General features: G+C 37.3%; 1 protein-coding gene across 5 annotated transcripts in view; it reads right to left on the bottom strand.

Annotated features, from left to right (window-relative positions):
* Nucleotides 1–740: 740 nt before the first annotated feature.
* Nucleotides 741–19,513, bottom strand: part of LOC110730693 (valine--tRNA ligase, chloroplastic/mitochondrial 2-like) — a 36,002-nt gene continuing 17,229 nt past the window's right edge. For 4 of the 5 annotated variants that reach the window (XM_021910512.1, XM_021910514.1, XM_021910515.1 and 1 more), the window contains exons 15-28: nucleotides 17,817–18,037; nucleotides 17,023–17,112; nucleotides 16,424–16,535; nucleotides 15,401–15,511; nucleotides 13,111–13,248; nucleotides 10,910–10,960; nucleotides 10,718–10,830; nucleotides 9,713–9,860; nucleotides 3,092–3,196; nucleotides 2,858–2,959; nucleotides 1,996–2,068; nucleotides 1,742–1,908; nucleotides 1,197–1,329; nucleotides 741–1,106 (exon numbers count right to left, since the gene is read on the bottom strand). In XM_021910512.1, the coding sequence (XP_021766204.1) occupies nucleotides 1,198–1,329; nucleotides 1,742–1,908; nucleotides 1,996–2,068; nucleotides 2,858–2,959; nucleotides 3,092–3,196; nucleotides 9,713–9,860; nucleotides 10,718–10,830; nucleotides 10,910–10,960; nucleotides 13,111–13,248; nucleotides 15,401–15,511; nucleotides 16,424–16,535; nucleotides 17,023–17,112; nucleotides 17,817–18,037 (1,563 nt within the window). In that variant the 3' untranslated portion in view covers nucleotides 741–1,106; nucleotide 1,197. The remainder of the gene's footprint in view (nucleotides 1,107–1,196; nucleotides 1,330–1,741; nucleotides 1,909–1,995; nucleotides 2,069–2,857; nucleotides 2,960–3,091; nucleotides 3,197–9,712; nucleotides 9,861–10,717; nucleotides 10,831–10,909; nucleotides 10,961–13,110; nucleotides 13,249–15,400; nucleotides 15,512–16,423; nucleotides 16,536–17,022; nucleotides 17,113–17,816; nucleotides 18,038–19,513) is intronic. The other variant, XM_021910513.1, reaches the window with a different exon arrangement.

The following is a 19,513-nucleotide window of genomic DNA, read 5'->3' as shown; positions in this document are numbered from 1 at the left end:
TTTTCACCAATATTATTATTATTAGTCCTTACATGCCTAATACATAGTTTAAATTGTCACAAAATTAAAACACATAATTTCCTAACTAAATTTGTATCAATGATATGTTTTAAAATTTGACATATAGATTAAAAAATAATCTTAAAATTCAATAAAAAAAAAAAAACCCCGGGCATCGCACGGGTACAAAACTAGTAACAATAAAAGTGATTCGTATATGAAATTCTTTTTAAACAACCTTTTAATATAGATTATGATAATATAATTTCTATATAGCTAATGGGTATGTTTTATAAAATTTTATTTGTTGGATAATTAGACTTATTGTGCATGACACGAGACCTAAGCTAGTATATACTACCTCCGATTTTTTTTTTGGTTGCAACTTTGGGGTATTATTTGAGAAATATAAAATATTCCAAAGTTGCAACTAAAAAAAAATCGAAGGTAGTATATGATTATGCCAATTTATCTCCTGGCTAACACAAACTCACAACGCCATATTTGACCCTAATGGCTCCAAGTAGACTAGTACTCTAGTAGTGCTCAAACTTTGCTATCTTACCACAACTTCACAAGCATATATGGCCTTGATGACTCCTACTAGTGATCAATAGAGGTTGTCCTATCACCATTTAAGTAATTACTGGTTATTTGCCATCAAATATTTTGTTTAACAAATTCCTGCAGCGCATGGGTAAGATAAATGCCAACACAAAAAAAAAAAAAAAAAAAAAAGGCAAAAAAATGTTTAAACTATCACTATGTAATATAGTTGTTAAACATAGTTGTTCACTTAGCTAAATTGATGTACCTTGACTCTTAAATAGAGAGGAGTACCATGAAAATGGCTAAAGTCAAGATTTATATTTAAATACCACTATACATGAATGTACGAGAGTCAAAATTGCATGATGTGTTGCGTTGAATCAACAGAAAATGTCTTAGAAGATTCTCAGCTTGAATGCTACCTGCCTACCACAATCCTCTTAACAGCAACATCAAGTCATCAACAGAAAATGTCTTCTAAGATTCTCAGTTTGAATGCTACCAGCCTACTACAATCCTCTTAACAGCAAAAACACCGACAAATAACCTGGAGATGCCTGACCATTCACCGTTATTACGCTGAAATATCAATTTACAGGATCCAACATAAAGACAAATAAGCAAAAGAAGCAGCTAGTATCACTCACTTTAACTGTTTGTCATCAAAACTGTAGATTCAAGAAAAGCTATTCGGTTTTTGGTCAGATTTATTTTCTCCTCCATTTCCTCAGCTTTTTCTTGAGATGCCTGGACAATTTCTGCGGGAGCTTTCTCCAAAAACTATGGGTATGAAAAGAAAATCGGAAAGACTCAGGAAGAATTTGTGTTAATTTTAAAAAAAAAAAAAAAAATAAAAAAAAAAAAGAAAGGCAAATGCTAATAAATGCCCATGGAGTGGTAAATAAGATGAAGAAAGAACTTAGATCATACTACGTATAAGCTAGATATCTTTTATCTCAGTCTCTTCTATATAAGTACTACCCTAACCCATTCAAGTGTTGCTTTTTTGCTTGAAATGATTGGATATATGGGTGTGATGTGAGTGGATATGAAATGTCAACAAAATAAAATCACCAGCTCCAGTCTCTAGCCTCTTTTGCACCGATACATGGGCATACTATAGACAGTATAACACAATTATGAAAGAAAGATCAAAAGCTAGACAGAGGTTAGTGACCAAAACATCTCCTACCTGCGGAGAACCAAGGCGAGCTTTAAGGCCCTTATACTCCCCTTCCATCTTAATAAGACGCTTGTGAAGCCGCTGCAATTCAGCAGAGATATCTACCATATCGGCAAGAGGAAGATATGCTTCCAAACCTTCACTGGCAACTATGTGAACTGATTGATTTGCATCTTCTGGTGATGAAAGTGTTAATATGTATTCATAGAGTAGACATCATTTTTAGGGTTAATGAACAATATTCAACTGTAATGATGACAAACCTGGAAGTGATTCTGCAAAATGCAAGGCTTGCAGGTCCAGTTTGGATAGGAGAGCTAGAACATCTCTCTCTTCCTGTTATGAAAGATGATAACATTTAGCATTTCTTTTTAAACATACAGTTAGAGAAATAGGATATGCCACTAATTACAACCTCAAGAGACCAAACAAAAAGCAAGGTATTGCCACACACACACACACACGCAAGCAGTCAGGCACCCCTCGCCCGCCCACCACCAACTGGAACGCTAGGATGCATACCTCGCCCGCCCGCCACCAACTCTCTCACACACACACACCCACACACACACACACACACACACACACATATCAGAAAAACCGTATGCTTCCTACAATACTCCGTACAAAGCCTTACTAAGTCCTAGTCATCTCAGCTATGTGATTCTTCTCAAATGTCCAGAATAGAGCACTAGTTTATTATTTTGGCTCGTAAACAAAAAGAATAACCACAAAGGTACATGGTGCGATGCACAGAGGACGGCCCACACCTTAACATACACAACAAGGTGATAAAGAAAAGTTTGACTGTATTGTATAACATAATTAATTACTCTGAACAACTACTTAAGATGACTGTTATTACTGACATGAAATGAGGCATAACATACCTATCTAAAAACTTAAGAGAGAACTGACCCTTTTTTTTCATGAGCCTTTCCAAAGCCTAACTTGAAATTGTAGTATATGGATTATAACACTAGTTCACGTCAGTGTTTAAAATATACTTAGATGATACTGATGTGAGTCACATTAAGATTAAAAAATACACACATAAATACTCATCGATTAGCATATCATTAGAATATTCATAAACAGGCTGGAAGACATTAGTTGTATACTTACAGAGATGTACTGGAAAACGTCAGGGTTGGCAACTATAGTTGCAGATATCCGTTTCACTGGCTCAACCGAGTATTCAGCTCTAACATTACGGATAGCCCTAGTCTGGAAACAGATAGAGCTAATTGCTGTCATTCTTACATTAGCATACATCATGACTGGAATTGTATTAAAAACATCCATTTACAAAAATTAAAAATCAAAAACAAGATTTTAGTGCACCATGAATTCACTTACCAAAGCTTGAAAGTTCTCAAATCTTTTTATCACATTTGAATACGCTGGAAGCGAAGTTTTTGGCCATGAAGATACTATCAGAGGCTCTTTTTGATGGGGGATTGCCTACATAAAGCATAAAACACCATCAAAACCCTAACAGAAGCAACAATCTAATACATAAGTGCTAATTTGAATCCCAAAAAAAAAACCCATCACATACGATGAAAATTATAAACGATGTCACCAACAGACCTGTGCTTCTTAAATTTACGTATCTAAAAAATTAGTGACAATACCATTGTTTTTATGGAACAAAAGCTTGGGATCACAAATACATATAACATAAGCTAACCAGATATATTAAAGCACTTGAGCTCACTCAACACTTGAACAACATTTATCTCCCAAAAGGTTTCAGGCATGTTATTACTGCAATTGAGGTTTGTTTCAGAGGAAAAATAGTTCTTTATAAACAATTAAAAAATAAAAAATAAAATAAATCATTATATCTAATCTGAGAGGATTTTATAAATATAGTGAGGCAATTCACACCCAGCATCTTAATACCATAGTCCTTACTCCTAACACCAATACTTTTCACCCCCAACCAAGTCTCCTACTACATTATCATGTCAAAGAACTTATTTCCAGTTTGCACGTTTCCATGTCATCCTTAAAGGCTGGAGCCAGGAGAAATTGAAGATGGTGAATAGGAAAATAGGAAAATATTATCTACTTTAATTTAATTTCTTTGTTAGTTATTATTTTTTGATGAATAGTTCTGCAAGAGATCAGCCCTGACCTGAGGTCCGTTTCACATATGCAAGGAAAAGGTTCAAGAATACTCTAGCAAATGCTGGAGGCTGAGCTGGACAACAGTTGGTTATGATTTCAGTTTTGGATCAAGGGCATGATAGTAATTCAAGAAATAGTTTGTTATTTTGATTCCTTGCATTAGCTGTAATAATTGAGTTTGTTAGGCTAATTATGATTATAATATTGCTAATAGGGGGAGGGAAGGATATTCAGAAAATTATTGTGGTTGCTTGTCGGGAGAGTTCCTTCCTCTCAAATGAAGGCTATTATGTTGTAATTACACTGATTGCAATACAAATATCTAGGCTGCTAAATTCTCTTCTTTCTTTGCTTGATATTCTCTCTGTTTTCTTACTAAATTCTAGCAAATTTGGTATCAGAGCAGTGGCGATTCTTGCCGGAGAAGACAATGGCACGGCTAAATCATGGTCAGAGACTGGACTTACTGGAGCAGGAGATTTCTGGGCTCCCTGCTCGTGTTGCTCGAGAAATCTCCACGGCTAGGGCGGCATTCAAAACGGATGTCACCAACCAGTTGGCTGAAGGTCAGGAGAAGCTCTGTTCCGAGGTGCGGTCTACTATGTCTGGTGGTCCGCAACCACGAGAAACTGATGGTTATCAGTGGGATAACCCCTTCTCCTCGCAACACCACCCCGATTATGGTGATTGTGGATTTCAAGGTGATCAATCGAATTGGAAATTGCGGAAGCTTGATTTACCCATATTCGACGGTACGAACCCAGATTGATGGATCCTCCGAGCAGAGCGATTTTTCCATTTTTACCGTCTGTCGGAGGAGGATCAACAAGAGGCCGCTGTGGTGGCGCCCTGCTGTGGTACCCGTGGGAGCACCGGCTGTTACACAGCTTCAGAACCACCGCGACGAGGTCCTTGCACGAGCAGTGGTTGGCCCACGAGCAAACCGGCTTGGTGGAGGACTACCGGCGCCGTTTTATTGAGCTTTTAGCTCCTATTGACGAAGTGCCTGAGGAAATTGCCAAAGGGCAATATATTAATGGACTTAAGGAGGACATCCGGGTCGAAGTACGGATCCTTAGCCCACCCACTCTGGATTTGGCTATGGATCTTTTGATGCGGGTCGAGGAGAAATTAAAATTAAGCCCAAAGCCCAGATCCAACTCTTCGAACCTACCCACCTGGAGAACACCTTACCCAAACCTTCGACCTAGCCCAAACACAAACCAAAACACAAACCAAAACACCTCAATCCACCCTTTTACCAACAGATCTGCCACCAAACCAACTAGCGAACTTCACCGGTTATCGGAAAAAGAGTTGCAGCAGAAATGGGAACTCAGGTTGTGTTTCCGCTGCGATGAAAAGTGGACCATCAATCACCGATGCCAGCGGCGGGGGCTTAGCATGCTTCTCACGGTGGATGACGATGACCGGGACGATTCAGGTGAGTTTTCCATGGTCGAAACTCAACCTGTCACTCCCGAGCAGCCTCCTGTCCCCACTCCCTTGCCACAACCCACACCCTTGCCGCAATTCGCCCTACACCACCAGGCCGGAGTACCCCTGAGCTCAGTGATGGGACTAACCGGGCCTAAGACTATGGGGTTGGCTGGTGCGATCAACGGCCGCCCTATGGTGGTCACGATTGACCCGGGGGCCACGCATAACTTTTTGTCCTCGGTTGCTGCCAGCACTTACAAGTTCAGCCATCTACCACTAAGAGCTTCGGTGTGACGCTTGGAACAGGAGAAGCAGTGCAAGGGGAAGGGGAATGTAAGGGTGTTTTATTGGACCTTCAAGGGGTCACAATTGTGGAAGATTTTCTCCTTTTACCCTAAGGAAACTCTGATGTCATTTTGGGGATTCAATGGTTGGAAAAGCTTGGGAACACTACCACCAATTGGAAGACCTAGACACTTAAGTTTCAATTGAATGGCGAGACTGTCACACTACGGGGTAATCCTCAGTTGGGTCGGACCGGCATTTCATTGAAGGCAATGCTCAAAACTCTTCAGAAAGAGGGGAAAGGCTATTTGCTCGAACTCAATCATATTAGCAGTGTGGAGGAGGAAGAAGCACCACCTGTTCCAGCAGTGTATCAGCCCTTATTGCACGATTTTCAACAAGTTTTCAATATGCCACCAGGGTTGCCCCCGCAACGCCAAATTGAACACTCTATTGTGCTTCGTAGCGGCTCTAACCCGATTAGTGTTAGGCCTTACAGATAACCTCCGAAGGATGAGATGGAGAAATTAGTAGCTGACATGTTGGCTGCAGGAATTATCCAACCCTCTTCAAGAGCATACTCGAGTCCGGTGTTGTTGGTCAAAAAGAAAGATGGCTCCTGGCGTTTCTGTGTCGATTACAGGGCTCTTAACAAGGAAACTACTCTGGACAAGTTTCCAATTCCAATAATTGATGAATTATTGGATGAGTTGGACGGGGCAGCTATCTTTTCCAAATTCGATCTAAAATCTGGGTATCACCAGATTAGAGTCAAGGAAGACGTGCATAAGACGGCCTTTCGCACTCACGAGGGTCACTATGAATTCTTGGTCATGCCCTTCGGGCTGACAATGCTCCAGCGACATTTCAGTCACTTATGAATGAGGTTTTCAGGCCGTTTCTTCGCAAGTTTGTTCTTGTCTTCTTCGATGACATTCTTGTCTATAGCCCCTGTGAAACCACTCATTTAATTCACTTGAAACAAGTGCTGGAGGTTCTGGCAGAACATGCATTGTATGCCAATTCCAAAAAATGCGAAATAGGGAAGTCCTGAGTAGCTTACCTCGGCCATGTGATCTCTGCAGCAGGGGTGGAAGTGGATGCTGCGAAAGTGCAAGCTATGGTTGATTGGCCTCCTCCCTCGACTTTGAGAGAGTTGCGGGGCTTCCTTGGCCTCACAGGCTACTATTGAAAATTTATCCAAGGATATGCTCTCATTGCTCAACCACTTACGGACTAGCTATGCAAGGATAAGTTTGATTGGACTGAGGCTGCTACACAGGCCTTTAACTCTCTTAAAGGTGCCATGGTCAATGCACCAATTTTGGCACCACCTAATTTCTCTCTTCCTTTCATTGTGGAGACTGATGCCTCGGGGCATGGTCTGTGGGCAGTGTTACTTTAGGCTGAACACCCCATTGCTTATTATAGCAAAATCTTGGGAGTAAGGAATCGGGGCAAGCCAATTTATGAGAAAGAATTAATCGCTATTGTCTTCGCCATTGAGAAATGGAGGCACTACTTGGCCGTCACTTCCTTGTGAGGACGGACCAAAAGAGCCTCAAGTACCTCCTTGAACAGCGGGAAATTGGGCAGGCTTATCAAAAGTGGGTGAGCAAGCCACTTGGCTATACGTTTACATTCATTATAAACCCGGACCCATGAATAAAGTTGCTGACGCCTTGTCTCATCAATTTTCTCCTAATGTGGAGTGTTGTACTATGGTCACTTCTTGCGGCATTCGCTGGGATTATGTCTTATCTTTCATTAAGAATGATGCTGTCCTCCAGAGGGCTGATATCACAAATTCAGGCAGGTGATTCGGTTCCTAAATGGTTTTGCCTGAATAATGGGGTGCTGAAATACAAGGGGAGGATAGTGATCCCCAAGCACAGTGAACTCACGCGCAAATTGCTCAAGGAGTATCATGATTCGGTGGTTGGAGGGCATGCGGGAGATTTCAAAACATACCAACGTTTAGCAGGGGAATGGTTCTGGTTTGGTATGAGAAAGGATGTTCAGCAATATGTGCAGCACTGCCATGTTTGCCAGCAAAACAAAACCTCAACTCTTTCACGCTTGGTTCTCCTACAGCCTTTACCCATTCCGGAAAGGGTGTGGGAGGACATATCTATGGATTTTGTAGAAGAATTACCCAAGTCTTCGGGGTGGGATACCATACTTGTGGTCGTGGACAGGTTGACTAAGTACGGGCATTTCATTCCCCTTAAACACCCCTACTCCGCTCAGAGTGTGGCCCACACTTTTGTCACAGAGGTGGTCAAGCTCCATGGCATACCTTGTTCTATTGTCTCGGATAGGGACAAAGTCTTCCTTAGCATTTTCTGGAAAGAGTTATTTCGCCTCCAAGGAACTCATCTCATGCGTAGTACGGCCTACCACCCTCAAACGGATGGTCGGACCGAGGTGGTAAATAAAGGTGTCGAGGCTTACTTAAGGTGCTTTGTGAATGGAAAGCCTCATAGCTGGGCTCGTTGGCTTCCTTGGGCTGAGTATAGGTATAATACTTCTTTTCACTCCGCCACCAATTGCACCCCTTTCAAGGCTCTCTATGGTCGTGATCCACCACATCTGGTTCGCTTTTCAGCTGGCAGTACTACTGTTTCTTCTGTGGAAGAACAGTTGAGTGAGAGGGATGCCATGTTAGATGACTTGAAGTACCACTTGGTGCAAGCACAAGTGTATATGAGGCACTATGAGAATCAGGGAAGGCTTGAGGGTACATTTCAGGTTGGTGACCTGGTCTACCTGAAATTACAGCCTTACAGGCAGAAGTCTTTGGTGAGGAGGTCCAATGACAAACTCTCTCCAAGATTTTATGGGCGTTACCCTGTCATTCAACGCATAGGTAATGTGGCTTATAAGTTGCAGCTTCCTCCCTATGCCAAAATCCATCCTGTTTTCCATATTTCACAGTTGAAGAAGGCTATTGGAGTCACTCATACCCCAACCCAACTCCCTGTGCATTTGTCTGCTGAGCTGATTTGACTCTGGAGGTAGAACCTGAGGCTGTGCTGGGGGTGCAAAACTCTCAGACTACCATGGAAGTTTTGATACAGTGGAAGGGGTTACAAGATTTTGAGGCCACATGGGAGTTCTTTGATGAAGTCAACTCGAGGTTTCCTTGTTTCCACCTTGAGGACAAGGTGAAACTTTGGGTGGGGGGTATTGCAAGAGATCAACCCCGACCTGAGGTCCGTTTCACATATGCAAGGAAAGGGTTCAAGAAAACTCTAGCAAATGCTGGAGGCTGAGCTGGACAACAGTTGGTTATGATTTAAGTTTTGGATCAAGGGCATGATAGTAATTCAAGAAATAGTTTGTTATTTTGATTCCTTACATTAGCTGTAATAATTGAGTTTGTTAGGCTAATTATGATTATAAATATTGCTAATAGGGGGAGGGAAGGATATTCAGAATATTATTGTGGTTGCTTGTTGGGAGAGTTCCTCCCTCTCGAATGAAGGCTATTGTGTTGCAATTACACTGATTGCAATACAAATATCTTGGCTGCTAAATTCTCTTCTTTCTTTGCTTGATATTCTCTCTGTTTTCTTACTAAATTCTAGCAAGTTCCTTTGGAAAATTCATTCATACAAACATCACAGGCAAAAGGCATGTCTCATAGTTACAGAATAAAACATGCCACTGTAGAATCTAAAGCAACAGCTTGACAGGAATAAATTATCCAATTTTATTGCAGGATAAGATGGCAGGATGTACTAGATATTTTTAAACTGTCCCTATTCCTCAAATGCATATTAAAGGAGACTACTGACAGGTTATCTTCCAAGAGATTTACTGTTCTAACGACAGTAATTATGAATATTGAATCAGACATTGCACCCACACATCTGAAACCTAATCTAATTAACAAAAAAGTAAAGGCCTCTAGAATAACACCATAAAGTTGTGAAATTTATTAACAAGAGGCTTCTAACCGAAGAGCTAATAAACCAGAATAACATAACTGTTCGGTGATTTCATGTGACAGTTAGGCACAGCATCTAAATCTGCTCAGCCAAAATAATGTCACTATAGTTATCCAGACAAATGCAGTACTGCAGGACCACTATTAATGAAGTTCACTCATCATACCTGCCAAAGAGCCTCGGTAACAAATGGCATAAACGGATGCAGAATTTTCAATATGTTTTCAAAGACATACAGAAGTACTGCTTTTGCTGCATAGGACACAGAGTTATCCCCTGCTTGGTAGAGGCGAGCTTTGCTAGCTTCAATGTACCTATTATACGCATGAATTTCATTTGAATAAGTCAAACAAAGAAATATTCATAAGGTTAACATTGTTTGTTCATACACTCACTTCAGTAAGATTAGAATCTAATGCAGAATACAGTTTGGGCAGTTTAGTTTTGATTGAGAAGAATTTCATTGATAGAATAGGCAAAAGGATGGAGGAAATTGAGTAATCTGTAATGAATATCAATGAAGATACATAGCATGTGATAGCCAATCACTGACATCATTATACAAGCAAATTCATATAATCCACGAAACAGTACCCTCAATCCTCTCTTTACCTTGAAACCAACTACGAACAGTGAAATAGGATTAATTATTAGTTACAAAGTGACATATATCCATTCTTTCAGGTTCCTACGCATTGCCTAATGAAAGGTCTGATTGTATTGAATATGTGTTAATATCTTCTTGATATTATTGTAATCTGTTACTTAGGTACATGATCTGTAATAACGGATGATCTTTACAAAATATAATACTTCCTCCAATCTTTTTATTGCATCATTTGCATAAACACAGATTCCTAGGCAAATTTTGGAAATGAGAGAGAGAGAGAGAAAAATGAGGACCCATGTGATATGAGAGAGATAAGAGTAAATTTATTAACTAAAAAGGAAATGAAGCATCTAATTTGAAACTTTCTTATTTAAAAAGTAATGAATTTAAAAAGAAATGGAGGAAGTATATCACAATTTACAAGATATGTACTATAACCTATTACTGTAGTATCAAGAAAATAATATTCATATATTTAATTAGTTATATTGCTCACTTTTTGTTGTAACTATGATTGAAGCAGAATTTGAGGACAGATTATTAGAACTTAGAAATGCATACCAATCAGCAAAATCTCCCCAAAAGAAATCATAAGTTTCTCTTGCAACATCTCCAAAGTAAAATTTGTCATAACTTGTAGTCACTTGGTCAATCAGCATGTGTAGTTTTGATACCTGTTGATTGAAGATGAATTCAATATAATATAGGAGTATAGCATTCAATAAACATAAGCACAACCTAAATAATTCTCACCACCCAGCACTCTGGCAATCGCAACATCAGCAATGACTCTTCTTTATCGAACTGTAAAAATTAAATTAAAAGTAGAAAATGGAAACCAGAAATAATCAGCAACGTGCTAATGTTCTCTTTAAATTATGGAAAATGTTAATTTCAAAAAATAATAGATACGTAGAATCACGTATGTAGAACCACAAACAGATGGAAAGCCAACAGGACAAAGAGAGAAGAAAATGAAATTGATAGAAGATGCTAGCAAAAGGTCAAAGAGAAAAGAAAAACTCATAAGTATTTACTTAGGTTGATAATTTAAAGTAAATTTTAAAATACCCTGCTCTTAATCACAATTGAAAGTGAAGTAATCAAGTGCGCCACATGCCATTTTAATTACAATTAATATTCAATCCTAAAATTTAACAATCGTAGAAACAATGTAAGCAGTGTTGTTATCCATGACTTCCTAAAAAAGCTTCACTCTAGTACTAGGTAAGTTGTGACTCATGTGACCAAGAACGAGTAACTATCTAGACTATATTGGAATGAGTTGGAAACATTTTCTTATAGTATTCATAACAGAACTGTCCAAATTATATACCTTCCAACATGAAAAGCAAAAAGCACTTAAAAGAGTAACATGATCATACTTCCTTTTGTAGTATATTTCAATGAAAACTAAAGTGACATAAAAGGGTATCATAATTTACAATATACAAGTCATCTTTTAAGAATACAGCCATATGACTGCAAGAATCTTGAGCTAGGCTGAGTCCCTCTTGATTTGGTTCCATTTTCTGTTCAGAAAAATTAGGCCACTAGAAGAAAATTACCACCCTTATGATTTGAAACTTCATTAAACTTCTATCCCTCTTATTTACCAAAATGAATTATTATTTAGCTTCTCAAAACCTTCTCCACATTCATCACTACACTTTAAATTTTCAAACACCAACCAACCACTCCTTAAAAGATCAGAAACAAACTCAAAACACTTTTTGGTTCTTGGAAAACCATAAGCATATATTCAATCATATTACTAAAATCATATCATTAAAGGTGGCATACTAGTAACCTAAAAGAGGCACAATTAAATTTCTAACCATATAATTCATAACTCTTGTTCTCTTACCATCCTACAACATAAAGATGCTACCAATGAGAAAGATTACTATTTGTTTATAGGAAAAAGACTATTAAAGATACCTCCTAACGAATTCATGCTCACAACTCAATTATTACATTGTATTATTTGCAATGTATTGACATTTGCTACTAATCACAATTTTCATTTGACCATCTTAGTGTTTGGTATTTGAGGCAAAATGTAGTCAATTGGGATCTTAGATTCATCTCAAAGTATATTTTCAAAAGATTAGCTTTACATAATTTTTACTTGAAAGTTAAAGATATTGACAGTTATAGTTATGCATTGGCAAACGTGAAAGTCAACATGTTGCAATTAAAACTGAACGAAGGGGGTATTCTTTACTTTTTTCGATAAGCAGATATACAAAGACAGTAGAGAGTAAACCAAGAGAACAGATATCCTCCAGGAAACAGCAACTACTACAGATTCCCTTTATTCCTTAAGGTCTCTAGAAATAACTCTTAAATTCTTAGATATTTACATAATTTTTACTTGATAGTTAAAGATATTGACGGTTATAGTTATGCATTGGCAAACGTGAAAATCAACATGTTGCAATTAAAACTGAACGGAGGGGGTATTCTTTACTTTTTTCGATAGAATAAGCAGATATACAAAGACAGTTGAGAGTAGACCAAGAGTATCCAGGAAATAGCAACTACTACAGATTCACTTTATTCCTTAAGGTCTCTAGAATTAACGCTTAAATTCTTAGATATATGTTCATATGCTATGCTACGTATCTGCATCTCTAGAGACAAATCAATCATTGGAACCTGTGGTTCAGCTTGATAAAAATGGACATGCAACAAGCAAAAACACTAGGATATGCAAATTAAACTTGTTTATTTGGTTTTGGTTTTAACATGTCACGTAAAAAAACTGTCATTTTCACTGCAACAAACTGAAGCAATATGCAAATTGAAGCTTTCTTGACACAACAATCATATGAACTCAAACATTACCAGAGAGAGAAACAGAAATCAACAAGTATAAATGAGAGAGGAAAGCTGTGGTGCTTAGTTAAGAATATATTAGCCATTTAAAAAAAAAATGGAAATATACCAACCTCAAATGCACGTAAAGTTTCCCATGCCAAACTATCACTTTGATTAGGCAGGTTTTGTAGCACAAACTTCCCAGCATTCCACAATTTATTCGTGAAAGCCTTATTTGCAGTCAATCTTTCTGTTGACAAATTGAGATCCTGGTTTGAAAACAAAGAGGCAGTATTAACATTTGTTAGATCATTTAAGAAGCCTTTACAGAACCAAACAACAAGTAATCAGTTAATTATTGCCATCTCACAAAAGAGAACAAATTAATCCACTAATACTAAGAATATGAGCTTTCTAGATCATCCAATATGAAATTATAAAAACTCACCCAGGTTTTTCCAGAGAGACAAATAAGTTAATCTTCCAAGAATGACAGAAAGTGCTTAACAAACATGGCTGCTTACACGTATACACATTCGATATATAATATAAGAAAACTCTGATGAAGAACCCCTGCTAATGACGGTAAACAATCAACCAATAAATTTTATTTAAAAGGCACCATACAATGACGTTCACCAATGGTTATCTGGCATCAAGGTATATATGTATAGTAGCTCATAAGATACCTAAACAAACACTATATTAAACAAAAAGTTTTTACTTTTTTAGCACAATGTCCTCTTTTCATAGTACAGTTCATAAAAAACTTTTTTTTTGGCTCCATAATTATCATAAGAGTTCCAAGTTTCTAACCCATTATTCACCAGTAGATGTATGAGAATGAACACGAGAAAATAGAAAGACTGGCTTCAGCATACATCATTACAAAGAAAAGGCCAATAAATCAGAATGCATTAGTTCAAAAGGTTATATGAATTCTAAAAAGATGCAACAAAGCTCAATAGTTTATATCTTACGTAATGAACCCGGTACAAGGAGCAACACTAAGAGACAAAAGTAATTAAAGAAGCGCTAGGGAGTGCGGCAACATAGGACTGAATTCTGATCTCTTGAGCAGTAAAGGACAAACAATATTAACATTAGGTTATCTTTGTAGTTTTGCTTGATTATAAAAGAGAAGTAGTAGCATAGCAGTAGAAAGACATGATATTTGTAATGCGGAATGAGAGAGAATGGTAACCTCAAGTTACTAAGAGAGAGTGATAACCTAAAGTTATCAAGAGAGTAAGCCTCAAGCTATTAACTTTATCATTTTGCAACTTCTTTTGCCATTATCAGTCAAATTTCCAAGCTTTCATCTCAAAATTTCCTCTTATTTATCAAATATAAAACCAGAAAATCAATTCTATAACACAGTAATATAAGTCATCTGGAGCCACTGCGTGCCATCAGGGGAATTTCAATACATTTTTGTCCTACGAAGACATCATAGCAGTATTAAGAGGCAACATCGATAGGGAGATTAAATGGGATATCTTAGAGGCCAAATGAGCAGTTTGGTATAAGAAAGGACCTTTAGTATATCTCAATAGAAAGATATCACGAGATTACTTACAAGGTTTACAAACCTCTCAGTACTCTACTCCCTGCTCAATTCAAGTTGGCATCTCACCAGTGCTCCCCATCTAAGAAAATTAAGGAGGGCATGCATTGCGTTCACATTTTAGTGGTATAGAAGCCGCACGTGGACATGCAGTAAGTTATTGTGCAGCATTAAAAAGTTACACCTCAAAAGCAAAAGATTATCTCGAAAATAGAAAAGGTACCCAGGTCTTATAAAAAGTTATAATAAGTCTTACTCACATGATATTTTGATTAGATATGAATAATATTGTAAACCATAAGAAAAGGATTTATCAATGGTTATATCACCATGTACCCTCGAGGTTTCTATAAATTATATAAATATACTGTGCAGTCGTGCAGCCCTAAGGTATGAAATATTACTGGATAACACCCCAATAGACCAAACAGAAATTAACTTTTGTTATTAAAAACTCCTAATGAATGAGGTTTTAATTCAAAATAGTACATAAAATGCTTTGATTATTTTGCAGCATTTTAAATTAAGGATCTCACTATTTTGAGGGTTTAGCTGCTGAAAGTTGACATCTGTTTGATCATTAAGGGTATTATTATGCAGTATCTTTTCAAACCTTTGAGGTATACAATGCACTTATTCAAATATTGGTAATCTTGAGCAAACTAACCTTAGTGGTACACTGGTACATAGTGAAATAACCATTTCAAAATGATACCGAAAAAAAAAAATCAGAATTATAAAGGAGAAACAGAAGTACAAGAGATTAGGAAAAAGAAAGGATGGTATAAGGATATGGAAGCTACAATCCAACAATTAGATGATAGTGTAGGATTTTATAATTTCATTAAACAGACCTGACCAGCAGTTCCCAGTGCAAGTGTAAATCGTAACGCATCAGTTCCGAACTCCTTGATTGTGTCAACAGGATCAATTACATTTCCCAGTGTTTTGGACATCTTTCTTCCCTAAAACACAAAATAAAAATTAATAGAAGAATAAAATAAAGTTAGAAACTACGAGTTTAAAGATATAGTAATACAACAACCTTTTCAGACTTTCGCATCTAATTAAGAAGCAAGTATATCTCTAGTTATTCTATCATCTAACTTTTACTCATACTCAACTCAAGGATGTTCTATTTAATATGGGAGGCTCAAACTCTGTAAGGTAACCTGTCCTTCTGTATTACCCTTTTTGAAGTTTTAGCAAAACAATTATTTTTTACTAAACACTTTTATTAGTTGGAAGATAAAGTTGGCAGGAAATCAGTACACGGAAGGGGACTTGGCAACGGAATAATCTGATCTGACTCCATAATATCAGGTTGGACAAGAGGAGTCCCGATATGGAAATCCAATCAGGCATAGGGCATAATTAAGTTACAAAACACCATAATTAAGCTCCTCAAATTTGTTATATGCGCAAGTCCCTGGAAAGCCCAATCGACAGGTCCTTCAGTTTTTTTTTTTTTTTTTCAATTAGTAATTATATTTTCCAAGAACTTTCTTGCCTTCTGTCATATTAGGTTTAAATTGTAAATTACCACAACTCACTTTCTACTCCGCGCCCCCTCCTCCACCAAACTTGGCACTGAAAGATGAATAATGATAGGAAATGACTAATAATTGTTCTTGATGTTCACTATTATATGTTGATTTTTTGTGCCTGAATCTTTTGTAAAGCAGCATAAGTGACAAGAGTAAAGAATATAGGTCCAAAACATTTTAAATTTTCAACATCTGAATGTTCAGATGAATAGGTTGGGATTCACCTTGCAACTGCAAATTCCCATGATTTCAGATTCCAAACATATGCCTTTGTGTGTAACCTTCCCATAAAAAATGCAAATCAGATTCATAAGTTAGGAAGCTACTCACTTGAGAGTCTCGAATGAGGCCATGCAGGTATACATAACGAAAAGGTACATTTCCTGTAAACTCTATTCCCATCATAACCATTCTTGCTACCCAAAAGAACAGTATATCATGCCTGTACAAAGGGGTGGCAAGCATCAGAATCATCAAACATTTATCAACATAGTCAAGAAATACTCTACCTGCACTGCTTGATGCAAGCTATATTAAAGCACTAAATATTATAAGTTAAATCTTCATGTGAGCAAGCAATAACCCGATGTTTAGCAAATTACTCAGTTCCTTTTTCTATGTGGACTATGGAACCCACTTCCATACTACACCAATCCACTTCTTCAGTTATCTTATCCATTTTCCCAAACAACTTCGATACAAAAATGAAAACCAAAACTCAAGGGAAAATAGATTCCATACAGAAACTACATGTAGCTGAAAAGAAAGATGTGGTCTACAGCTGTCCCTAGTCTCCCTACTCTTCCTCACAGAGGCAGCAAGTTACAACTATCAGGTTTTCCATACTGAAGTTACATTCTCATAGTTAATGCAACCGTAGACAACAAACAGGTGTGGCAGTCAGAGAGAAGAGTATTGCTCTTAATTACCCTGTTTCAAGCATTGTTGTTGGATAGAATTTTTTAAAATCCTCATCTGATACATCAGGCCATCCCAGTGTGCTGAAGGGCCACAAGGAGCTGGAGAAAAATGTATAAGCAAAACATCATCAGAAGCTTACAGATATTTTAGTGTTCACAAATGGAATAAAAGTTTGTGCCATTATTCCATGAAAGAAAATGACAATAAGAAATGAGATAAGGTCAATAATTTCTGTCATACACAAGTGAGTAAATGACCGTCAAATTTTCTCCTGCAATATGGGAACAGTTAGTGTGTAGATGACATCATTTTCTACGACCAATATATCTCAGTAATTGATTGTATTGTGCAAGTCCTGTAGTAACAAATTCTTGCAATATAATCAGAAGCTTTCAAGGACTTATTTTCTAGTTCTGCTCCCCCGTGAAGAGAGGAAAACCCATTGCCACTTTGAACAAACAAATCTTGTGGCCTTGTGGTGTTGTGTAAATATGAATAAACAATCTGAATCTCATTATAGGATAGCAGTCTTCTTGGCCTCATATTAAACTTAAATCTCAAAGATTTTGAAAAAACTACTTGTCCTATGTGAAGCCCCTTATCATTCTACATATGTGGTTATCCTATGAGTGTTGCCTTGAGAGGAACAAAAACCTTTTTCAAGACTCCTCAGTTCTCACTGAATCTCAATGTAGAACATAGTAGTCTTCTTAGTTTAACAATAAACTTTTGCCTCAAAGATTTTGAAATAATGCATACAACTGATATTCTAAATGACAAGTATACAACAATAATAGCTAACCTTGAAAACCAAGTATCTAAAACATCTGGGTCCTGATATATTTCTGCATCCTTCCCGTACTTCTGCTGAGCCTTCTGAAGTGCTTCATCCGGACTCCTGGCAACTATATATTCTTCTTCACAATCTCTTCCCACAATATACCAGACTGGTATACGATGGCCCCACCACAATTGTCTACTTATACACCAATCCTTGATATTGGATAGCCAGTGATTATAGATCTATAAACGTAAAACAAATTTTGCATAAGAACAACCATTCTTGTTAAAGAAAGAAAAAAACAGAAAGGTCGCATATTCCACACACCATAGAAGGGAGTATGTATATGCACATACCACTCTATTAGGAAAACAAAGTTGACTTCACACTCTTATTAACCACTAATTTACCCTCCATTATTGTATTCTCGATACCCACGTTCTTGATAGACCAGGGCCTTTTACATGACTACATGTTTGGTTTTTGGAGATGGTTCTACTTGGAGGGGTATACAAAGAAAGAAACGACCATGGGGATTGATAGTACAATGTTTAAGGTACACGACCGTGTAGTGTACTATACACGGTTGTGTATTTCTCAAAGAAAATGTGCTTAGTCGATTAGGATTAGTAGCATATATGAAAATTGTGAATGCAGCCGTGATCATGTTAACGCTCGCATTGTCGAGGAAACAGCTTGTGATGGATGAATAGAACGGATCGTGGCTAACACATTCTAAAACGTTTTTCCAAAAACTCACATTATCGTGTTAAGACTTGTTTACATTTTTTTTTTCTTTTTATGACTAAAAAACTATTCATATGAGTGGGTATGGTTAGGAATTTTTTTTTTGGAAAAGTTAGAAAGAGAATATGAATGGGGACCACTAGGAATAATGTGAGAGGGAGAAAATATTATAAAATGATAGTGGGGTTAATAGGAAGAGAGAGAAATAATATATTATGTTAGTGGAATTTCTACTTTTGGTAATGGGACACTTAAAAAAAAAATAGCTGTTTTTGAGAAGTGGGCCACTTGAAAAAACATAGGGAGTAGAATATAATGGATGTTGTGGTAATAAAGGAAAACGCATCAAGTCCCCGTTACGTAACGGACAAATTCGGCTTTATGTAATGGGTTTTTGCAGAACGGCATATCCAAAATCTGTTACCAAACAGTTGTTACATAACAAAACGTCCGAGTTTTAATTCCATGGTTAGGAGAGAATTTGTACTCTACTACAAATATCCTATTACATTATTTAAAATCATAATTTTTAGGTTAGAGAACCCTAAGTGAGGGAATTTGTACTATTAAGAGATCTTAGAGTTAACTATCATCATCTCATACATTGATTAAAATCCTGGTGCAAAGTTCATGGTTTAAGCTTCTCTTAGGCAAAGAGAAGATTTTCCACGTAAAAATCTATCTTGTTTTTTTAATTGTTATTTCATGTCTATTAAATCCGCACTATTACGTAATGGACTCAAGCTTGTTAGACTCACACACACAATTAACACAGACAACATAGAGAAAAGATCGAATCTTTGATTGAAAATATTGAAAAGGGGGTTTGTACAAACTATCAACTTTAAGCTGCCAAAAGTGACTGAAATTAGTGACTGACACCACTCTCAAGAGGTCACAAATCTAAATAGGTTTCACTTCAAAATCTGCCTGCCTCTTCCTTTCCCCTCTTTCAACTTTTAAAAAAGCTA

This window comes from Chenopodium quinoa, unplaced genomic scaffold (genome assembly GCF_001683475.1).
Source record: "Chenopodium quinoa cultivar QQ74 unplaced genomic scaffold, ASM168347v1, whole genome shotgun sequence".
Taxonomy (NCBI): Eukaryota; Viridiplantae; Streptophyta; class Magnoliopsida; order Caryophyllales; family Amaranthaceae; genus Chenopodium; species Chenopodium quinoa.
This window is presented reverse-complemented; position numbering and strand designations above follow the sequence as displayed.